Here is a 20,897-nt window from a genome sequence, read left to right as displayed (position 1 = left end):
CTTAAAATAGAATATCTCTGTATCACATATATTAATCTATCTCTTTCCCTCTCTCTCTCTCTCTTCATGTATACACAGTGTATATATGTATATACTGTGTGTGTGTATATATTTATATATATATAATATATATATATATATATATATATATATATATATATATATATATATATATATATATATATATATATATATATATATATATATATATATATATATATATATATATATATATATAATCATACCTAATAGCCAGAATGCATTACTTGGCCTAGTATGCAAGGCCTGACTTGCCTATTAGGCAGTGATTTTTTGTTTTCAAAAAATTGTTTCCAATTGGTTTATTTGAATTAATATTATTACATTATATTAAGAACATAATTTACTGACTTAGTTATGTTAGTTTAGATTAGGCTAAGATAGGTTAGGTAGGTTAGGTTTGGTCATATTTCTACATTAGTTTTAACTCAAATTAAAAAATAAATAAAATCATACATAATATAATCGAAAGATTTATCATTTCATAAGAAACAAAATTCGGAAATATATAATATCATGAAAACTCAGCTTATTAGGCAAATTGGGCTTTGCATAGTAGGCCAATAGTGCATTCTGGCTATTAGGTACATTATATATATGCAGTATATAATATATACTGTATATATTTTCACCTAAAATTAATCTTTCTCAATCTTATTTGGGACTATCTTTGCTTCAAGTAAAATGATGGAAGTAATGTTCACACAATATTATTTGTAGAACAGTTCTCTAAATTTTGGCCATTTGATAAACACAAAACAACCATTTGCTTTCATAGAGACATAAACAAATTTTAAATACTGTACTGATAATATTTGAAGAAGTCAAAGAGGCACAATAACAACTGAATGTGAACAGAATTACCGGTAACCTTGTATAGAATTATGCAGCTTCCGAGTTCAAGTGACAAACCTTTAAAAGATATCTATTAATTTATAAACAGCCACAGAAAATAACTCCAAGAAAGAAAAAGCAATTTTTCCTTTTCTCACACACTGTAGTTCACCAGAACAACTTCATTAATTCATATGTAACGTTTGCAAACTGAATGCAAAAATCAGTACTGTTTTTGCTCTCAGTCTTGATATTCAGGCCAAGTTAGGGAATCATTTTAGTGATATATATAAGATAGCTGTCATACCTGAGAGGACGAACCAATAATAATACGCTAAAATAATATCATCCATTCATGACAATAATAACAAACATGGGATTCAGTGGTATACAAGAGGTTCAGATTAATTCATTTCTGTGCTTTCTAGTAACAGAAATTTTAACATACTTTTAACAAGAAAGAAGTACATATTGTATACATGTTAACACACATGAGTTGTTGTGCTTCACTAGGTTGTAAGAAAGAAATATATATTAGATTTAGACGTCAAAGTTAGAGAAGGTACTTTAAGGCATGATCACTGATATATCTTTAGCAGAATTATTCTGCTAAAGTCAAGGAATGAAGCCAGTATGAGGCACTTCAAAGGCTTGGGGGTAATATGCTACCTATATCAATCAAAAACTAGTAAAAGAGCAAGACTAACCACATCTGGAGAAACAAAAAACCTCTAAAAGGTAGCAAGCGTGTTAACAAATTAATCTTGTAGGGCTATGTTATTGAGATCGGAATCAAATGGAAAATTCGCGTAACAACATCTAAATCTTTAAAAAGAAAGAATTAGTCATTTCAATTACACTATTTCACCTTTGTGTGCTACTACAGTCCTAGCAAGACCTTCAGAGGTAGAGCTGTGGGAAGGGAAAGCTCTAAGCCGGCTAACAAGAGTCAGAAGCCATCTTCACCTGTGTAAAATGATACTTACGAGCATAAATTTTGAGTTTCCTGAAAACAATGTACAGTACAGTATCTTACTTTGTTTTGTGATATCAGCTCACCTATAGTCTATAATAAGCTTTTAGGAAGTGATCTGTATGCATCTATAGTATGTTCAGTAAAACATAAGTGATATACATTGTTGCTCTTGACAGGGATGTCTTTAATATTAAAACTGCTTCACTTTTTCATGAATAAGCTAAATGCTATATGCTAGACTATTTCCATTAGTGGCTCTAATATTTGATCTTATGTGTAAATTTCCATATACCGTACAGTGCAGCAGGTTGCCAGAGATGGATAAAACTAATGAAGGCTCAAAGTTTACTCTAAAAGTGTAAAGCCATCATAAATACTGCACTCACTAATGTGTGTCTGTGAATATGGGTAAAAAGAGATTCATACTGGAAATTAAATATATACACGGATTCACATTGTAGTATGGTGTTGAACGAATGCCAATAAAAGGAAAGTACTGTAAATACACAGGTATCATTGGTTTTATTAATTGTATATAAAAACGTGGGTTAATTATTAGCATGGATTCTCATTTTTCTCTTGAGGGAGTGCACTTGCCCTGAGCTTCAAAAAACAATAAGCATAAAGTAATGATTTGCTTTTCATTACATGTTGTCTTACTTTAACATGAACTTAACACAGGTAACTAATCACCAGTTTAAAATGTGACTGAATAAGTGACTGTACATCACCGGATCAAATTTTTCAAATAACGGAATTATTATCACAAACCTGAAGAACTGGTTAAGTGATACTCAAGTAGCAACCTTTTTATAAATTAAACGACTAAGAATCCAGGCTACTATCACAAAGTTTAGAAAAGAAACACCAACCATATTAACTACCAGCTGTATCACTAATGTTTACAAAGACAAGCTCTCAAAATGTGAAGAGCACAGTCATCAACAGCAGTACCATATTGGGATCTTTGATGACATCTTTTGATAATGGAATAGCTTATCAATGGCAATACAGTACTGTATTCAACACAATGATGATAATGACTGAATACAGTACTATGTGAGTTGGAGTGTATTAGGGCAATTGGAGGAGGTATCTCGGTACACTGGGATATATTGGGGGGAGGTGGACAGATCATTTGTTTGTACACTCAAAAATCAGGTACAGTATTGTTTTCTGCTCTGCTTTTCTTAGACTATACTACCTGCTAATCTATCCCTATCTAACATAGGGTATCTTTGCATGGAATTCAACCGCTGCAAATTACCTCAAGCCTATCATCACATATCTACTGTCAGAACTATAACTAGCACTGTCTTCAAACAACACACAGTCCCTCTGTTTAAATCACTAAACATGCTAAACACCCACTCACTCCACATATTCTCTTGTGCTATTTACATGTACAAAACCTTGTTCCTAAATGCTAATCCGGATCTGAAACTCTTCCTTGATAGATGTAATAGAACTCATAATCACCACACACACATATATATATGTGTGTGTGTATGTATGTGTGTGTGTGTGTGTGTGTGTGTGTATATATATTTTATATATACACTAGAAGTGTCCACTTCTATTCTTCATATTTATTTATTTAATTTTTTATTAGTATTTAATTCTTTGATATTTCTGGAGTCAAACTAAATCTATGCAAACACTCCATGCAAATAAAGGAACATGTACAGTACAGTACAGTACAGTACTGTATATATGGAACGCACTCCCTAATGAATTAAAAACTGTCCAACCTATACTTTATTTAAAAACTGAACCAAAAAGGATCTAATTCCATCCTCATAGTTTCCCACCTTGTGCTACTAAACTCGCATTGTAATTTGTGCTACAAACTAACCCAATCAAGTACAGTATTAAAGACATGCCACATACCACTACACCAGTCTCCGTGGTGTAGTGGTAAGACACTCGCCTGGCGTTCCGCAAGTGCTTTGTCATGGGTTCGTATCCTGGCCGGGGAGGATTTACTGGGCGCAAATCCTTAACTGTAGCCTCTGTTTAACTCGACAGTAAAATGTGTACTTGGTTGTAAAAACGATTCTTCGCGGTGGGGATCGTATTCCAGGGACTTGCCCAAAACGCTAAGAGTACTAGTGGCTGTACAAGAATGTAACAACTCTTGTATATATCTATAAAAAAAACAAAAACAAAAAGAAAACAAAAAAAACCATGCAATTTCATTGGAATAATCTATTTTATCAATTTATGATGTAGTTATTATATTAAATTCAAATTCTGTTAAAATGTACCCATTATTACACTTATTGTTAAATTGACCTACCCGAAACACTATGCGTGTTAGTGGCTTTGCAAGAATGTCACACTCAATTGCCAATGTATGTACTCTCTCAACCCAATGTACTTTCTTGTAAATAAATAAATAAATAAATAAATAAAATAAGTAACATTTTTCCAGCGAAACTGGGCCAAAATTTAGGGCTTCAGTTCCCGTCCAAGATGTGTCACAGACTATAATGCTGACCCCTTCAATGGGAATATCCACCGGAGGGCTGTGTCGGATGTCCATATTTGAGGTCAGGGCAAGTGATGCACAGTACAGTTTTCTCTTCCTTAGGTTCCTTCCTCTTCTTTTCTTTTCCTTCCTTAGGTAGGAATTTAGGTGTTTTTCTGCTGGTCCATCAGAATTATGCTTGGCCATTCCTTCACCACTACAGTGCAAGTGCAAATCCAGTTGTGTACCCAACAGGCCATGCCTTGATCCAGTTATTGAACATTGCTTGTGTCCACTGGATTACTATATAATAATAATAATTTGTATTCAGAAGAATGTGAGTTCAAAGAACATATGGGACCTACTAGCTTCTTTTTGTCTGCCGAGCAACAGGGTTAAGCTACAGCTCCTCAAAAACTCACACCTAGGCATCAGCCACCTTCCCTCGATGTATTTTGGTGTTTTGTCATTTTAGCGAAACACCTTGAAGACCTGCAAAAACATGGCACAGGATGGTGGGTTCTCAGGCAATAAATTTGTGACTCTGAAGACCATTCTTATTGTCTCCTGATTCTTTCTGGTGGGTTCTGAGTTATTATGCATGTAATGTGCGTTACATTTGGGTGGCAACCCCCATCTGATCGTCCTACTTACAGCGTCCTACTAACAGGGGCATAGGGTGAAAGAAACTCTGTCCAGTGTTTCTCGCCAGCACCCAGGATCGAACCCAGGACCACAGGATCACAAGTCCAGCGTGCTGTCCGCTCGGCTGACCGAATCCCGGGAGATACGAATCTGGAAACAGCTGCCCATACACGTACTGTACCTGTACTTGAGGTCACAGGTTCATTAATATTTGTGTTGACAGTTCCCTACCATTTAAGATCCTTCTAATATTCGTTGTCTCTTTTAATGAGGCTTTAGCTTCACTGTTACAGGAAGATATGAGAGGCTAAAATTAACTCTCTGTGGGTCTCTACTGTGGTTGAGAATAAGAGGAAGCCATACTCTGATTTTTTAACAAGACAAAAGGTGGACAGCTATAACTGAGTAACAGTTCAGATTTTGAGAAAGGGCTCACTATCACTAGAGATATGATCCTATGGTAGAATGGGTTGGAAATGTCACCTTGCACTAGCTAGCTAGCTACTAGAGGTGACAAGAATTTCTTCCCATTTCTAACACTTTCTCTTTAAATCTCTCTAATTCTAGTAATTAAAACATTAAACCTTTAATAATAATAATAATAATGAAGTCTTTATAATGATAATGATAATAATAATTTATTTACAAGAAGGTACAATGGGTTTTGTGAGAATACAGTGTTGGTATTTTTACATTCTTGCAAAGCCACTAACAGGCAATGCTGTAACTTTTATGAGTATGTTTACAAATTTATGCTTTTACTGATCAATTTGTCTTGGAAAGTGCTATGTTACCATACAAAACACATTTTCTGAATTCAGTACTGTATTTTCCTAATTTGTGCCAATATTAGTCAGGTTTTGGTAAATGTAATCTCATCTCAATTTTACATGTAATACAAATGCATACAAACTGCAATAGATTGGCAACACTAGCTTCCACTTACCCTGCATATTTTGTAATAAATATTGTTGTTTTATTTGTATTAATTGAGCACTGAATTGGTGCACTTTAAGACATACTATAATACTTTACTAAATAAATAATAACTTTTAAAGATTAATAATTATAATGAGGCATTTGCACAAAGTAAAAATTTTCAATACTGTTATATTAATAACCTTTAATTACGCAGCATTTCAGTATTTTGTCATATGGACAGGAAAAAGTATTTTGCTATTCCAATATTATGGTACCGATTGAGAATGTGTAACAATATTCCAGAGGATCTTCTTGAGGTTACAGTATCTTGAGATGATTTCAGGGCTTTTAGTGTCCCCGCGGCCCAGTCCTCGACCAGGCCTCCACCCTCAGGAAGCAGCCTGTGACAGCTGACTAACACCCAGGTACCTATTTTACTGCTAGGTAACAGGGGCATAGGGTGAAAGAAACTCTGTCCAGTGTTTCTCACCAGCACCCAGGATCGAACCCAGGACCACAGGATCACAAGTCCAGCGTGCTGTCCGCTCGGCTGACCGAATCCCGGGAGATACGAATCTGGAAACAGCTGCCCATACACGTACTGTACCTGTACAGGAATTGGTTTGCTACGCTAATAATGCTTCATATACAGCGTGCACACTGTACTACTATGAGAAGTGTCTGCAAGGGGTTAACCTACCCTAAAATTAACTAGAACTATTTATTGTAAATGAACTATTGTTAGTGATCTATGCATGCTAGTGGCTTTGCAAGAATGTACTATTCACCCACCAGCATTTGTATTTTAACATTGTATCTTCTTGTATATGAATAAATAAAAAATAATAAACAAATAAAATAACATTTACTTATTTGGCAAAATGCCTCTTACCAATTTTGAACTTGGTAAAAAGTTTGTTTATTTAATTACTGTTGCATATGCATATTGTATGTACTGTATATTCAATTACTGTTACATATTCGGATCCAAGCATGGAGACCCCCATTTTCAGAAAGACATATGCCCAGTAGCTGCCCTGGAGAAAGTGCAACACCGGCAACAAAAATTATTCTTGAGATATCATACCTGATTTATCCAAGGGCCACTAACACTAATGACCTCGATGAGGACACGAAACCGGCGGCTTCTTGAAGGTACCCCTCCCCCTTCCCCCATTTGCCTTGAGTCTCTCCAGGTGGATTTTAAAACCTAACAGTTTTGGTATTTGTTGTTTCAGCGGGTAGGCAGTTCCATGGGTTTAATAACCCTGTGGGTGAAAAAGCATCTCCTGTTTTCAGTTCTACATTGAGGTTTGTTGAGCTTGAAACCGTTGCTCCTTGTTTGTGTTGTATCTGACCTTTAGAAGAAATTGTCCAGTTCAACACTCTACAACTTGTTTAATATTTTAAAAGTTTCAATGAGATCTATCTGCCTTCTCATGCCTGGTTTACAGTGTTGTTAGGCCAGTGGCCCTCAACCACTTCCGATACGAGAAATGACTTTTGTTGCCCAGTGTTGTAGTTTCACCAGAGCAGCTAGGAGGAAGACTTTCCCCTTCTATTATGTCCTTTCATCCCTATGTTTCACTGATGACAATAATGTCAGCCCTTTCAGCTTCAGCAGAGCATCAAAGGCACATAATGAGTAAAATTTATTCACTAAGCTTTTGGCATTTGAGTAAAAACAATTTAAACTCCTGAATGTTGTTCCTGGGGAGCTGAGAGATTGTTCCTGTGTTTGTTACATTAGTATTCTATACACTTTCACCCTGGTTTTGAACCTGTTTGTTTTCTGAGATATATAGATATAGTTCTGCCAAGCTGGGTGAAGGACTACGTCCTCTTCTTCGTCTACTATCTGGATGACCTACCCTCTCCTGATCTCCAGCTTTCCGTTTTTTTTTATTGTTCTTAGTTTCTTAATTCCTTCAGTTTTCTTCTTAGCACCCTGTGGTTTTTTGCTGCTCCAGTGTGAGGTCTGAAGATATGTATACATGGTTATACCCCCTCACGAACTTTGAGGTGGGCACTGTTGAGTACATATCTTCCTTCTGTGTTCAAAATTTGCAATGGTTATTCATACCATATTTGATTCAGGCGTTCCTAACCTCCCATTTGATATAATTAATCCATCCTCCTCTCCTATCAGTTTCTCTATCATTTCCTCAATAAGTTCCTGCCCTCTTCTTTCGCAAGATGTCTTATAATGCGGTTGTATTTTCATCTTAGCTTATACTCGTTATCTGCATCCCTCTCCAGAACTGCAGTCACCGAGTTCCCCCCACCCCCCCCCCGAGTGTCTGATTTCACCTCGGGTGCACCTGGATGGCCTCGGGAAGCCAGCCTGTTCGTGTATTTTCTAATCTTCGTTTAAGGTCTATTTATTGTTTCATTAAAACCACCCGTTCCTCCTGCAACTCTTTCAATGCCTTATGACTTTCAATCAGCTTCTTCATAACCAAGGAACCAAGACATGAACATTTTCTTCATTATTGTGTCCCTATGCTTGTTGATTACTTCCTCAACAATCTCATCAATGGAACCTTCTATATTCCCAAAAATTTGTCTCCTCGTAGTTTTCAGCAGCTGTTTCATCTTCATTCTTTTGAATTGCTTCAGCATTATTTTCAAAGCTACTTTTAAATTTTATGAGTTTATCTTTGCAAGTGTTGCAGTAAAAGTGAAAAAAGCCCTTTCCTTTGGTTTTCTCGTTAATGTATGCCTCATACAAGGCGACCGAGATCTTTAGGCGCACACAGTGATACATAAATCTGCAACCCTCACATTTGAATGAATATTTTGTCTGCCTCACAGTTCCTGTTCTCCTTGATGGGGCAGGTGCGAGACGAAGACATCCGTTACATCCTTCGCCATACCTTCCGCTTCATTCGTTCTGAAGAGACTGTAGGGATCCCATCCCTCTTTGCTATTTCCCGGTATCGGGCAGCCGGGACGCATCAGATCCCTCGATCATTGTTGCCCTTCAACCAACAGCAACAACATTTTGTCCTGGGCCCCACAGCACAATTACACTGGTCACATTTATTGTAACTTTCCAATATCTCTGCTACTTATAAGTCCTTATTTACTTACTATATAGTTGTCCTCTGCTGATTTCTTCTTCTTAATGGTAGGTGTAGTTTGCATGAAGGATTTATCCTCCCGATGACTGCAAGAGTAGAAATGAGAGATGCGTCAGTGTTGAGAAAGACAAGGTTTCAAGAGCTTTTGTTGTCTTGTGCTGGAGATATAGGAGCGGCGACTAAACAGAGGCTTGTGTTAAGAGGGACACTTGCCACACTGTGGGGCAGGGTGCTATGTTTATGGCATTAGCTGATCCTATAGTACTCGTGCGGAGAGGCAGTGGTTTTCTGTGTTTGGCTGCTGCTGGCGCCAGGTATAAATCTGACACAGGTCAAATGTGGCCCAGACAGGAGACATCTCCCGTCATGCAGGGTGCAGTCGAACCTCTACAGATCTTCAGTATCAACTCTTGATACTGGTAATAGCTCAAAAGGGCCACCACTTACGGGCTATTCATGCCCGTTCCACCTTTTGGGGTCCTTAATCTCCATCAATCAATCAATGTGGCCCAATTTGTTGGTCGACTGGAGATATTTAGACAGTGTTTTGACTATTTGACACTTTTCATGTAACGAGAGGTCACCTCCTAATATGTTGTTGATTTAGGGGCGACTTCGATCGTGGAATCAGATGCGCCCTTCTCCTTATACTATATATGCACGATGGTCCATGTTGGCTGCAAGACTACTGTTGTTGTTGTTGTGTTGATTTAGGGGCGATGACGATCGTGGGATCGGATGCGCCCCGGCTGCCCGATACTGGGAAATAGCGGAGGGATGGGGTCCCTATAGTCTCTTCAGGCCATAGACCCTACAAACTCCTCAGGCCACAAATTTTACAGTCTCTTCAGGCCACGGACATGACGAATGAAGCGGAAGGTATGGCGAAGGATGTCATGACGGACGTCTTCGTCTCTTGCACCTGCCCCGTCAAGGAGAACGGGAACTGTGAGGCAGGGAATATTCAGCCTATGAACGGCACTCTGTAGTCTGACGCGAACACTATGAAATCGAGGGCAGTGAAGAAGAAGGTGCTCCACTGTATCCTCCTGGGTCGGACACCACTGGCAGTATGGGGAATCTACCAGCCGTAGACGATGGAGATGTGCGGCCAGGCAGGTGTGCCCAATCCGGAGACGAGTGATGGCAGTGTCGAGGAGTCGAGAATGATGACGAGTCCATGGACGCAGGGAGGAGTCCTCCCGGAGACCCGACAGAGAGGAGGACCTGAGTGCTGGCTCCATCATTGCCTCCCAACTCGCGAGGCAAGCCGCCCGGAGTTGCGGGAGAATTTTGGAAAGGTCTAGAGGCACAATTGTAGAGTCATGGAGAGCATGCGCCATCCCTGCTGCTGCATCGGCCACCTCATTGCCATTAATACTGACATGTGACGGAACCCATTGGAGATAGATGGACGAACCCAGAGTACCAGAGTATGACAGCAGTTCTCCACGGATCTGTGACACAGTATGACGATGGACTCGTGGACGCCGAGATGATATGAGATGTAGGGCTGTAACCGAGTCCACGTAGAAAACGACTGCAGAGGGCCCTGAAACTTGTCGAAGGAGTCGTAAGGCTACTAAAATTGCAAACAGTTCCCCAGCCAGGCACGAATGAGCAGGGGAGAGTTTCCATGTCTGACAGAAGGAAAAAGGAGCAAAGTATGCTGCTGCAGATGTAGATGGTGGCTGATCTTTGCGGGACCCATCTGTGTAAACCTCCAAGTATCCAGAGTATAAGGAGGCTCGTAGGTCTGCAAAAATTAAAGGGGCCAAACCCTCTCAATCTCTCTTCCGACGAGGAGGCTTGGAAAAGTCGACAGAAACCCGAATGAGCTCTTCTGCCCATGGAGGCACCTATGAGATGATCGGGCCAGAGGTGAGTACAGGGACAGGAAGGGAAAACTGTGAATATGCATCCAAGGCCCAGACGACGAAAGGCAACTGACGACGTCGGGAGCGTCCAGCCAGCACATTCCACCAGTTAGCCTCGAGCTGGAGGCGAGTAGGTGGATGGGTAGCAGGGAGACGCACTATCCATTGAAATTGGCGGCAGTGGACGAGAAGACATTCAAAGCTCAGGGGCCATAGCTCCGACTCGGCATGGAGAGAAAGAACTGGCGAGGAGGGCATAGCTCCTAGCGCTGAGTGAAGGGCACCATTTTGAATGGGATCCAGCCTTGCCAAGACAGATGCTGCTGCTGAGCCATAGACTTCACTTGCATAAATGATCTTGCTATGAATGAAGGCCTTATAGAGAGCTAGGAGCGACTCCCGTGAAGCCCCCATGCCGCACCAGAGAGCCGTTTCATGATGTTCATGCGACGAAGGCATGAGGCCCGAAGGTAGTCCACGTGATGCCTCCACGTCAGCCGAGGGCTATCTAGAATAACCCCCAGCCACCTGTGTTCCGTAGCGATCGGGAGACGACAGCCCCTGATTGTCACCATTGGCTGGTCTGGTAAGCGGGTCCAGGTGAAACTCATGACGCAACTTTTCACAGGGTTAATGGAGAGCCTCTTCCCCAACACAGTTGCTGAGAACACAGTCACGGCATTTTGCAGGAAGCCTTGTGCTTCTAGGAGAGTGGCCGTTTCATGCATCCGCCACGAGGGTTACATCGTCGGCATAGGCTAAAACCTGAACCCTCCAGAATACAGGGAGATCAGACAAAAGAATAGAGAATAATAGTGGGCTCAGAATTGCTCCCTGGGGGACACCACGTGAGACATGGCCAGACGTAGAGACGACTCCACCAACCACCACTTTGAATGAGCGGTCCTGTAGATAGTTTTGGAACCACCTCAACGCCGGACCCGAGAGACCTAGTCGAGCCAGACTCTGAAGGACAGCAGAATGAGACGCAGAGTCAAATGCACTCTTGATGTCGAAGAATGCTGCAAGGAGCACTCTTCTCCGGCGATAAGTGTCCATTATTCGATGTTCCAAGGAGAGGAGGCAGTCCATCGTGCTTCTTCCCGGCCGAAATCCACTGATACCCTCTGGTAGAAGACCTGAGGTTTCCACCACCCATTGTAGCCGGGAGTGAACAAGACCTTCCATCAGTTTCCCGAGACATGGGAGCAGACTTATGGGCCGATATGAACTCGGGACAGACGGATCCTTCCCTGACTTGGTCAATGGTAGAAGAATGGCGTGTTTCCACGGGGCAGGGAAGGCACCAGAGGACCAGCAGGCGTTGTAGAAGTAAAGGAGGTGGACTATTTTTTACAATGATCAGCTGGTGCTTTGGGGGATACTCACCCATATGATTTTCTTATTTATTTGTTTATATAAATATATATTTTTTCTATATTGTTGGTTACTTAATTAAGTGACTAGTACTTTTAAATATTCCACTAGTACAACTCACTAGTTCACTTAGCTGTAAATACTATTATACTGTGAATGATACTTGAGCCTGTTGCGTAGCCGACTACGGTCACCACCACACTTCAATTCCAAACCGTAGACCTATTTCTGCCTATATTTTTATGCTCTATCGCAGCTTCGACACTTCACACGTCACATTTTCTGTGCCAGATAAGTACGACGGGCTCACCATAGCCCGTGCTGCTTGTTTTTTTTGTTCGGAGTTGTTCTGAATCTAAAACAATTCACACATCATCTCGTATAAGGTAAGGTTAAGGGCGACAAAATTAACAACACTGCAAACCAGGCATGACATGGCAGATCTCATTGAAACAGAATACTGAATAATTTGGAGGATGTTGATCCGGACAATTTCTTCAAAAGGTCAGATGTGACACAAAGGAGGAGGAACAGTTTCAAGCTCAAGAAGCCACAATGTCGCACTGAGAACAGATGCTTTTTCACCCACAGGGTTATAAGCCCTTGGAATAGCCTACCCGCCGAAGCCGCAAATTTCAAAATCAAACTGGAAAAGATCAAAGCAAATGAGGGGACCTTCGACAAGCCGCTGGTTTCTTGTCTTCGTCGAGGCCACGTGTTAGTGAGCCTCAGGTAATATGTATGTATATTACCACTAATCCCTAGTGGCTTCGACGAGGGCAGGAAGTCGGTGGTATGTCGAAGGTCCCCCCCCCACATTTGTCTTGATCTTTTCAAGGTATAGTTTAAAACTCAACACAGTTTTGGCATTTACGACTTCGGTGGGTTGGCGGTCTTCGGCGGGTTGGCGGTCTTTATCTTTTCCATACCTGGAAAAGATCAAGACAAATGGGAAAGGGGGACCTTCGACATGCTGCCGACTTCCTGTCCTCGTCGAGTCCAGTAGGGGTTAGTGGTAATATAACCCTGTGGGTGAAAAAGCATCTCCTGTTCTCAGTCCTTCATTGTGGCTGGTTGAGCTTTAAACCATTGCTCCTTGTTTGTGTTACATCTGACCTGAAGAAAATATCCGGATCAACATCCTTCAACTTGTTCAGTATATTAATTTGAAAGTTTATTGCAGTGTTGTTAGCCCTGTGGTCTTCAAGCGTTCCTGATATGAGATATGACTCAGCTCTGGAATGACTTTTGTTGTGCACCTTCTGAAAATGAGGTCTCCATGCTTGGATTCAGTAATCCAAATGGGGGCGCACCAGAGATTTATACAGTTGAACCATTGCTTTCTTTTCCTTACATTCAAAAGTACGCTTGATTATCCCAAGAGTTTGGTTAGCTTTTCTGACTGCTGCACCCACCTGTTGTGCAACTTTTAATGAGTGTTGGATTTTGACTCCAAGGTCCTTGGAGTCAAATATGTATACAATTTTACACTGTACCAAGAAGATCATGCCTATAAGTAATGTATTCAAACCCATTTGATGCTCAAATGGGAACAACATTTATAAATGCAAGGCTTATTTTTTGCATTAAGTACTGCAGTTGAATATTTATTTCATTTAAATGTTTGTCATGAGAAATTTACTAATAAAATTTGTCCAATAATGTATTTTCCTGTACTGCTGTTAATGGCTGCTCTCTGCATTTGGTGCATTTATCACAATAACTTTGAAAGACATGGAAATCAGAGCAATCTACAAGAGAAGTTACAGTGAAAAAGAAAGGAACAAAAGCTGCATGAACATTGAACACTTAAAAAACTGTGTCAAGTGACCATTCTTAAAATAAAATAAAAAATCACCATTGTCTATTTGTTTTACAACTACGTCCTGCTGTCTAAGAGAGGCTCTTGATATATAAATGTATAAATGGGAGCTTACCTTGTGTTTTAATATATATATATATATATATATATATATATATATATATAATGGTGAGACACAAATGTACACCAAGTTGTCGAGCTAACAATAAACCAAAGAACTTTTAAAAAATATAAAGGCTAAAGCCCCCGTAGCCTCATGGTAGATCTGTTCCTACTCTTCCCCAACAGCGGCCATCTGTCATATCTTTAAACGGCAACTCAGGAAAATGTCTGAAACTTTAGTATTCTGCTCACTTAAACCAATATTTTATAACCAATACTGGTACCGAAAATAAATGTAATTAACAATTTGTTGTGTCCCCAATATTATGGTTACGACGTGAAAGCAACAAAGTCTGCTGTCTTATGTAACTAAGAGGACAATGGTTATAAAAATACTTGAGAACAATTCTCAGATACTGCCCAGTGCCTGCTGTGGTCACGTCGCTTGACCAGGATCAGACCAACGTCGCTTGCGACCACAGTCTTTCTCCTCTCGCTGGGCCTCATCGCTGGAATGTTGCCTCTCAGTTGTTCTCAGAGCTGCTGGCTTACTCCACACACTAGAACTGGAAGACCCGCCAAGGAAGGGTAGTGATGTGCTTTCTTTCTTCACACTAACTGGACTCTGACTGGGTGGTGTAGAGCTCGGTGGAGAAGCGGCAGAAGCCTGGCTGGACACTTCAGCACTCGGTGATGGCACTTGGCTCGTAGAAGTTTGTGTTGGTGGTGGCATGGCATTGACAGTCTCTGCATCTGGAGCCTTCTTTGTGAGCGAGACACAGACATCACCAACCTGCAGCTGCCGAACCTTCAGGTCATACTTCTTCTGTGTCAATTCCGGGCTGCAGGATGACCACCCGGAGTGAAATACGAAGAAGGGGTGGTCAACAGATGCCTCCACTGATACCTGCAATAAAATATGCACGTTATTCGCAAAATCGTATAAAAGCTGTGCATATATATAGCTCAGGTAAATGTAGAAACATAGCTGCGTTATACGGAGCCTGCATAATAGGTTCAAGAAACACTGGCATAATTATAAACAAAACTGTCCATACAAACTCATATAAAAGTCTCAGAGTATACAGGAGAATCCAGCACTGACAATCTTTATTCTGTTCTGGAAATAGCAGAATAATTTCAACAGGGTAGTTACTACAAGCGTGAATAGTGATGAACGAGAAGGTTGATAAAACAAAAGAATCTAGGAAGCTGCCGAAAGCCTATTGGCCTATACGTGGCAGCTCCTATTTATATCCACCCAAACTCATTCATATATACGTCTAACCTGTGCTTGGAACAATCACGGGATCCTATGTCTATTATGTTACCTGGTACTTTGTTCCACAAATCCACAACTCTGTTAACAAACCTGCAGTAATTACCTCAGGTCTTTCCTAAATCTAAACTTATCCAATTTGCATCCGTTGTTTCGAGTTTTATTATGCGTTTATATATTAATACATTATTCATATCTCCCTTGTTATGCTCATTCATCCTCTTGTACACTTCAAGAGTATACAACACTCTTACACTTCACACTCAACACTTCACCGGATGAAGGAGAATAAATTCACTAGAGCATTCTATTGAATTTATGTCCATTCTATAGTATAGCGACCAAAACTGAATTGCATAATCTAATCTAACAAGAATAAGATATGGCTGGCGAATAAAACCAGATGTTTTATTAGGAATTTATTATTATTATTATTGGGAAAATTGCTTGAATCAATAATTGGAAAAGCCATTCGTCTTCATACCGAAAAACATAGATTAATAAATGATTCTCAAGATGGTTTTACTAACGGTCATTCATGTTTGACAAATTTGCAATAATTCTATTCCAGCAAAGTTAAGGCAGTTGATAGTGGAAAGGTTTGTGACGTTGTTTTCCTAACTTTAGCAAAACTTATGATACAGTTACATGAAAGATTGTTTAAAAAAGATAGGGCTCACGGTATTGGGGTGCCATATTAAGTTGGATTAGGGCATGGTTATACCTAGAAAACAGGTAGTATAAATGGGATTAAGTCAGAGTGGGAAAATGTTGTAAGTTTTTTTTTTATTTATACAAAAAATCAGAATACAAATCAGAATACAAACCACAAATCAAAGAAAGAATAAAACAATAACACAAACTATACACAATCAGCATAAAGCAAACACATAGCACATGAAAGAGGCAAAGAACAGTAAGCAATGACAAAAAAAAAACACACACACAACACGGACAGTAATACAAAACACCCCGATAATCAAAAGGGGAGGAGAATAAAGCATAACCCCAAGCACCCCAAACCCCACACAGAGTTACACAAAATACATATGAGGCACGCTCCAGAAACAGAGGAGCAAACAAGCACACATACCATAAACAACATAAAAGGCACAAAAAAGGCACAAATCACACAACTAACACAAGGCAAACAAAAAGGTACACAAAAAGGCACAAAGCATACTACTAACACAGGGCAAACAAAAAGGCACACGCAGGAGCCAAGGAAAGAATAAAAGCCACACCCATGCACAAACACACCAAACTGAACACACAACCACAGGAGCAAACACAACAGAAACGAAACAACCACACACACACACCCTGCCCAACCCCCGCCATGGAGGCCCACCGGAGGGCCGGGGACCGAAGACGAACCAGAAAAATGCACACTCAAACACTGCAACACGAACATTATGCTCCTGGATCAGAGCCACATCCACGCACTGCTCCTGCAGAACATCCAACAGGCGCAACTGGACCCCAAGATCATTCAAACCTCTAACATTCAAAGTCGCACATACAACAGAGGGCGCCAGCGGGAGAACCTCAGGACACCCCCAAACCGACGCGCCCCTCAGGGAACACAACCGCACCCGCAGTGGGAGCCACACCCATACCACCAGGCTCAACCCCCCGCTGCACCCTGGAAGACGATCAGCCAGGAATCGCCTTAACAATCAAGGGATGGACACCACCCAACGAGGGCTCCCCAGGCACTGATGACACCATCCACATCCTCCGCCGCCTCGAGCCCGACGCCATGCTCATCGCCCCGCTCATCGCCAGACCCCGCTTCTGATGGGGAAGGAGGAACCATGGAAGAAGCGGAGGGAGGAACACCAGCCAAAGCCACACCATCCAAAGCCTCGATCCTCTTCCCAGGGGGTCCATGGCTGTGCGACCGATCCCGCGGATCGCGCTTCCGTCGAGGAACAGAAGATCCCAGCGCAACCCAACCCGTTCTCGCAAATTCGTAAAGTCAATATTGACTTATTAACTACGTGCATAGGTGATATACTAAACATAATACCCTTAAAAAGATTCATAGAAAACACCGACCTTACCTAACCTTGTTAGTATCTTAAGATAAGCATCTTATTGCTTCATAATTACAATTATTACTTAACCTATACCTATTATAGGTTAGGTAATAATTGTAATTACGAAGCAATAAGATGCTTATCTTAAGATACTAACAAGGTTAGGTAAGGTCGATGTTTTCTATGAATCTTTTTAAGGGTATCTATTATGTTAAGTATGTCACCTATGCACATATTTAATAAGTCAATATTGACTTATTAAATTTGCGAGAAAGGGTTGCGCAACCACAGGAAGCACAGCACAACCAACCGCAGACGGCGGCACCACTCCACCAGCCGCAGGAACACCGCAGGGCTGGCCATCAGGAGACACCGTAGCAACACCACCCCCGGCCGCGGGCAACGCACCGGCCACAGCACACGGGTCGCCCTTTGACCACACACCACACGTGTCGGACGCCAAGACGTCACACGGGACGCTATGCACCTCCACCGCTACCAGCATAGGCGTACTTGAAGCAGGAGCCGCGAGAATAGCAGTCAACTGGCAAAGCGTGACCAACCCGTCCTCTTACAAACTACGTCGCATATTTTCCCTCTTATGCGCGCTATGGCCAAAAAATGGACGTAATTTGAAATGAAATCGGCTCACGAAAGTGACGTACTGTCCCGTTTTCTGTTTGAGTTCTCCGGCTTACTCGGTTAGGTTATGAGAGGAAACTTTTAATTGTTGGTTTTCATGACGTTTAGAAACCTTAGGAGAACTTCCTGCCCTCCTAACCTACTAGAGGACTCTTGGTGTTTTTTTGAAAAAAAATATCCAAAATTTATTTTCAATTATTTTTCATTTCGGCCATATGGGCAAACTGCCCGAAACGCTTTGCGTAATAGTGGCTTTAGGCATTGTATGTACTAGCTCTATCTATAAATCCATCAATATCTGTATCACCCCTTGTATGTATGTACCTTACCTAAATAAACATTTGAATTTGAATCGGCCTCATTCAGACGTAATTTATAAGATGTCTTGGCAACATCAGAGGCGGGCAACTGCTCCTTCCACCTTTGATTTATGTTCAGCAGGTGTCAACAGTGATGTAGGTGTCTGGTTCTTGAGATGACTTGCACTGATATGTTTCTTACACAGAGCATGATTTGCCAAGTCCAAGTCTTTAAACTCCGCCTTGCAGTACGTACAGTGAGGTCTTGTATCACCGCCTGGAACACCCATTATCCAGGTCTTTAAACTCCGCCTTGCAGTACGTACAGTGAGGTCTTGTATCACCGCCTGGAACACCCATTATCCAGGTCTTTAAACTCCGCCTTGCAGTACGTACAGTGAGGTCTTGTATCACCGCCTGGAACACCCATTATCCAGGTCTTTAAACTCCGCCTTGCAGTACGTACAGTGAGGTCTTGTATCACCGCCTGGAACACCCATTATCCAGGTCTTTAAACTCCGCCTTGCAGTACGTACAGTGAGGTCTTATATCACCGCCTGGAACACCCATTATCCAGGTCTTTAAACTCCGCCTTGCAGTACGTACAGTGAGGTCTTGTATCACCGCCTGGAACACCCATTATCCAGGTCTTTAAACTCCGCCTTGCAGTACGTACAGTGAGGTCTTGTATCACCGCCTGGAACACCCATTATCCAGGTCTTTTAACCCCGCCTTGCAGTACGTACAGTGAGGTCTTGTATCACCGCCTGGAACACCCATTATCCAGGTCTTTTAACCCCGCCTTGCAGTACGTACAGTGAGGTCTTGTATCACCGCCTGGAACACCCATTATCCAGGTCTTAAGGAGCCACAGCTCCTCTCTGAATTGGACGGTAGAGCGACGGTCTCGCTTCATGCAGGTCGGCGTTCAATCCCCGACCGTCCAAGTGGTTGGGGGCACCATTCCTTTTCCCCGTCCCATCCCAAATCCTTATTCTGACCCCCTTCCAAGTGCTATAGAGTCGTAATGGCTTGGCGCTTTCCCTCCCTGATAATTCCCTTCCCTTCCCTTCCTCTCTGAATTGTTGACCGTACTCCTTAACTTTTGGCATGTTTGTAAAGGGTTATAAATATTAAAAGTGTCAATAACATACAATATAATAAGCTATGGCAACAAAGCAGTATTAGCACTGTTTTGTTGTCATAGTTACCACTTATCTAAATATACTTAATAAAATATACTTATTGGTATACTCTCTAAAATCAGATATTATGTTCCACTACTTTGCTTTTCTTTTATTAGTCTACGCACTCTGTAGTCTAATGTAGTTTATAGCAGATACTCATACGATACTAGCAGTCTCCGTGGTGTAGTGGTAAGACACTCGCCTGGCGTTCCGCGAGCGCTATGTCATGGGTTCGTATCCTGGCCGGGGAGGATTTACTGGGCGCAATTCCTTAACTGTAGCCTCTGTTTAACGCAACAGTAAAATGTGTACTTGGATGAAAAAACGATTCTTCGCGGCAGAGGATCGTATTCCAGGGACCATAGGATTAAGGACTTGCCCGAAACGCTACGCGTACTAGTGGCTGTACAAGAATGTAACAACTCTTGTATATATCTCATATGGTATCTGTGCATGGGGTTCAACCACTCTAAATTACCTCAAGTTCATCATCACTCAGCAGAAATCTGCTATCAGAACTATAACAAAGTCTGTCGTCAGACAACACACAGCCTCTCTGTTTAAGTCCCTTAACATGCTAAACATACACTCACTCCACACATTCTCATGTGTTATTTGCATGTTCAAAATCTTGTTCCTAAATGCTAATCTTGATCTGAAACTTGATAGGTGTAATAGAACCCTCGAGCACCACACCAGAAATAAATATATATTTGATATCCCCAGAGTCAGACTAAGTCTGTGCAAACACTCCATGCAAATATTACTAAGACCAAAAAGTACATAATTTCATCTTCATAGTTTCCTACCTTGTGCTTCAGACTCACACTGTATCTTGTACTACCCACTCCCCCAATATTAGTACTTAAGACATATATCCTTACCTGTGTAATCATCGCTGTCAACTTATGTTGTTGATATTTGTTGATACAAAACCTTGCTACAATGTAAATCCAATCAAGGCTTTTCCATGGATGGATTGAAATCCATCCATGGAAATAAGGAAACGAGAGAGAGAGAGAGAGAGAGAGAGAGAGAGAGAGAGAGAGAGAGAGAGAGAGAGAGAGAGAGAGAGAGAGAGAGAGAGAGAGAGAGAGAGAGAGACAGAGAGAGAGACAGAGAGAGAGACAGAGAGAGACAGAGAGAGAGAGAGAGAGAGAGAGACAGAGAGAGAGAGAGAGAGACAGAGAGAGAGAGAGAGAGAGAGAGAGAGAGAGACAGAGAGAGAGACAGAGAGAGAGACAGAGAGAGACAGAGAGAGACAGAGAGACAGAGAGACAGAGAGAGAGAGAGAGAGAGAGA

The 20,897-nt window shown here is 41.4% G+C and overlaps 1 protein-coding gene across 4 annotated transcripts in view; it reads right to left on the bottom strand.

Annotated features, from left to right (window-relative positions):
• Nucleotides 1-230: 230 nt before the first annotated feature.
• LOC123768910 (ataxin-1-like) overlaps nt 231-20,897 on the bottom strand; it is a 418,165-nt gene continuing 397,498 nt past the window's right edge. For all 4 annotated transcript variants that reach the window (XM_069309073.1, XM_069309075.1, XM_069309072.1 and 1 more), the window contains one exon: nt 231-15,053. In XM_069309073.1, the coding sequence (XP_069165174.1) occupies nt 14,583-15,053 (471 nt within the window). In that variant the 3' untranslated portion in view covers nt 231-14,582. The remainder of the gene's footprint in view (nt 15,054-20,897) is intronic.

This window comes from Procambarus clarkii, chromosome 64, assembly GCF_040958095.1.
Source record: "Procambarus clarkii isolate CNS0578487 chromosome 64, FALCON_Pclarkii_2.0, whole genome shotgun sequence".
NCBI lineage: Eukaryota > Metazoa > Arthropoda > Malacostraca > Decapoda > Cambaridae > Procambarus > Procambarus clarkii.
This window is presented reverse-complemented; position numbering and strand designations above follow the sequence as displayed.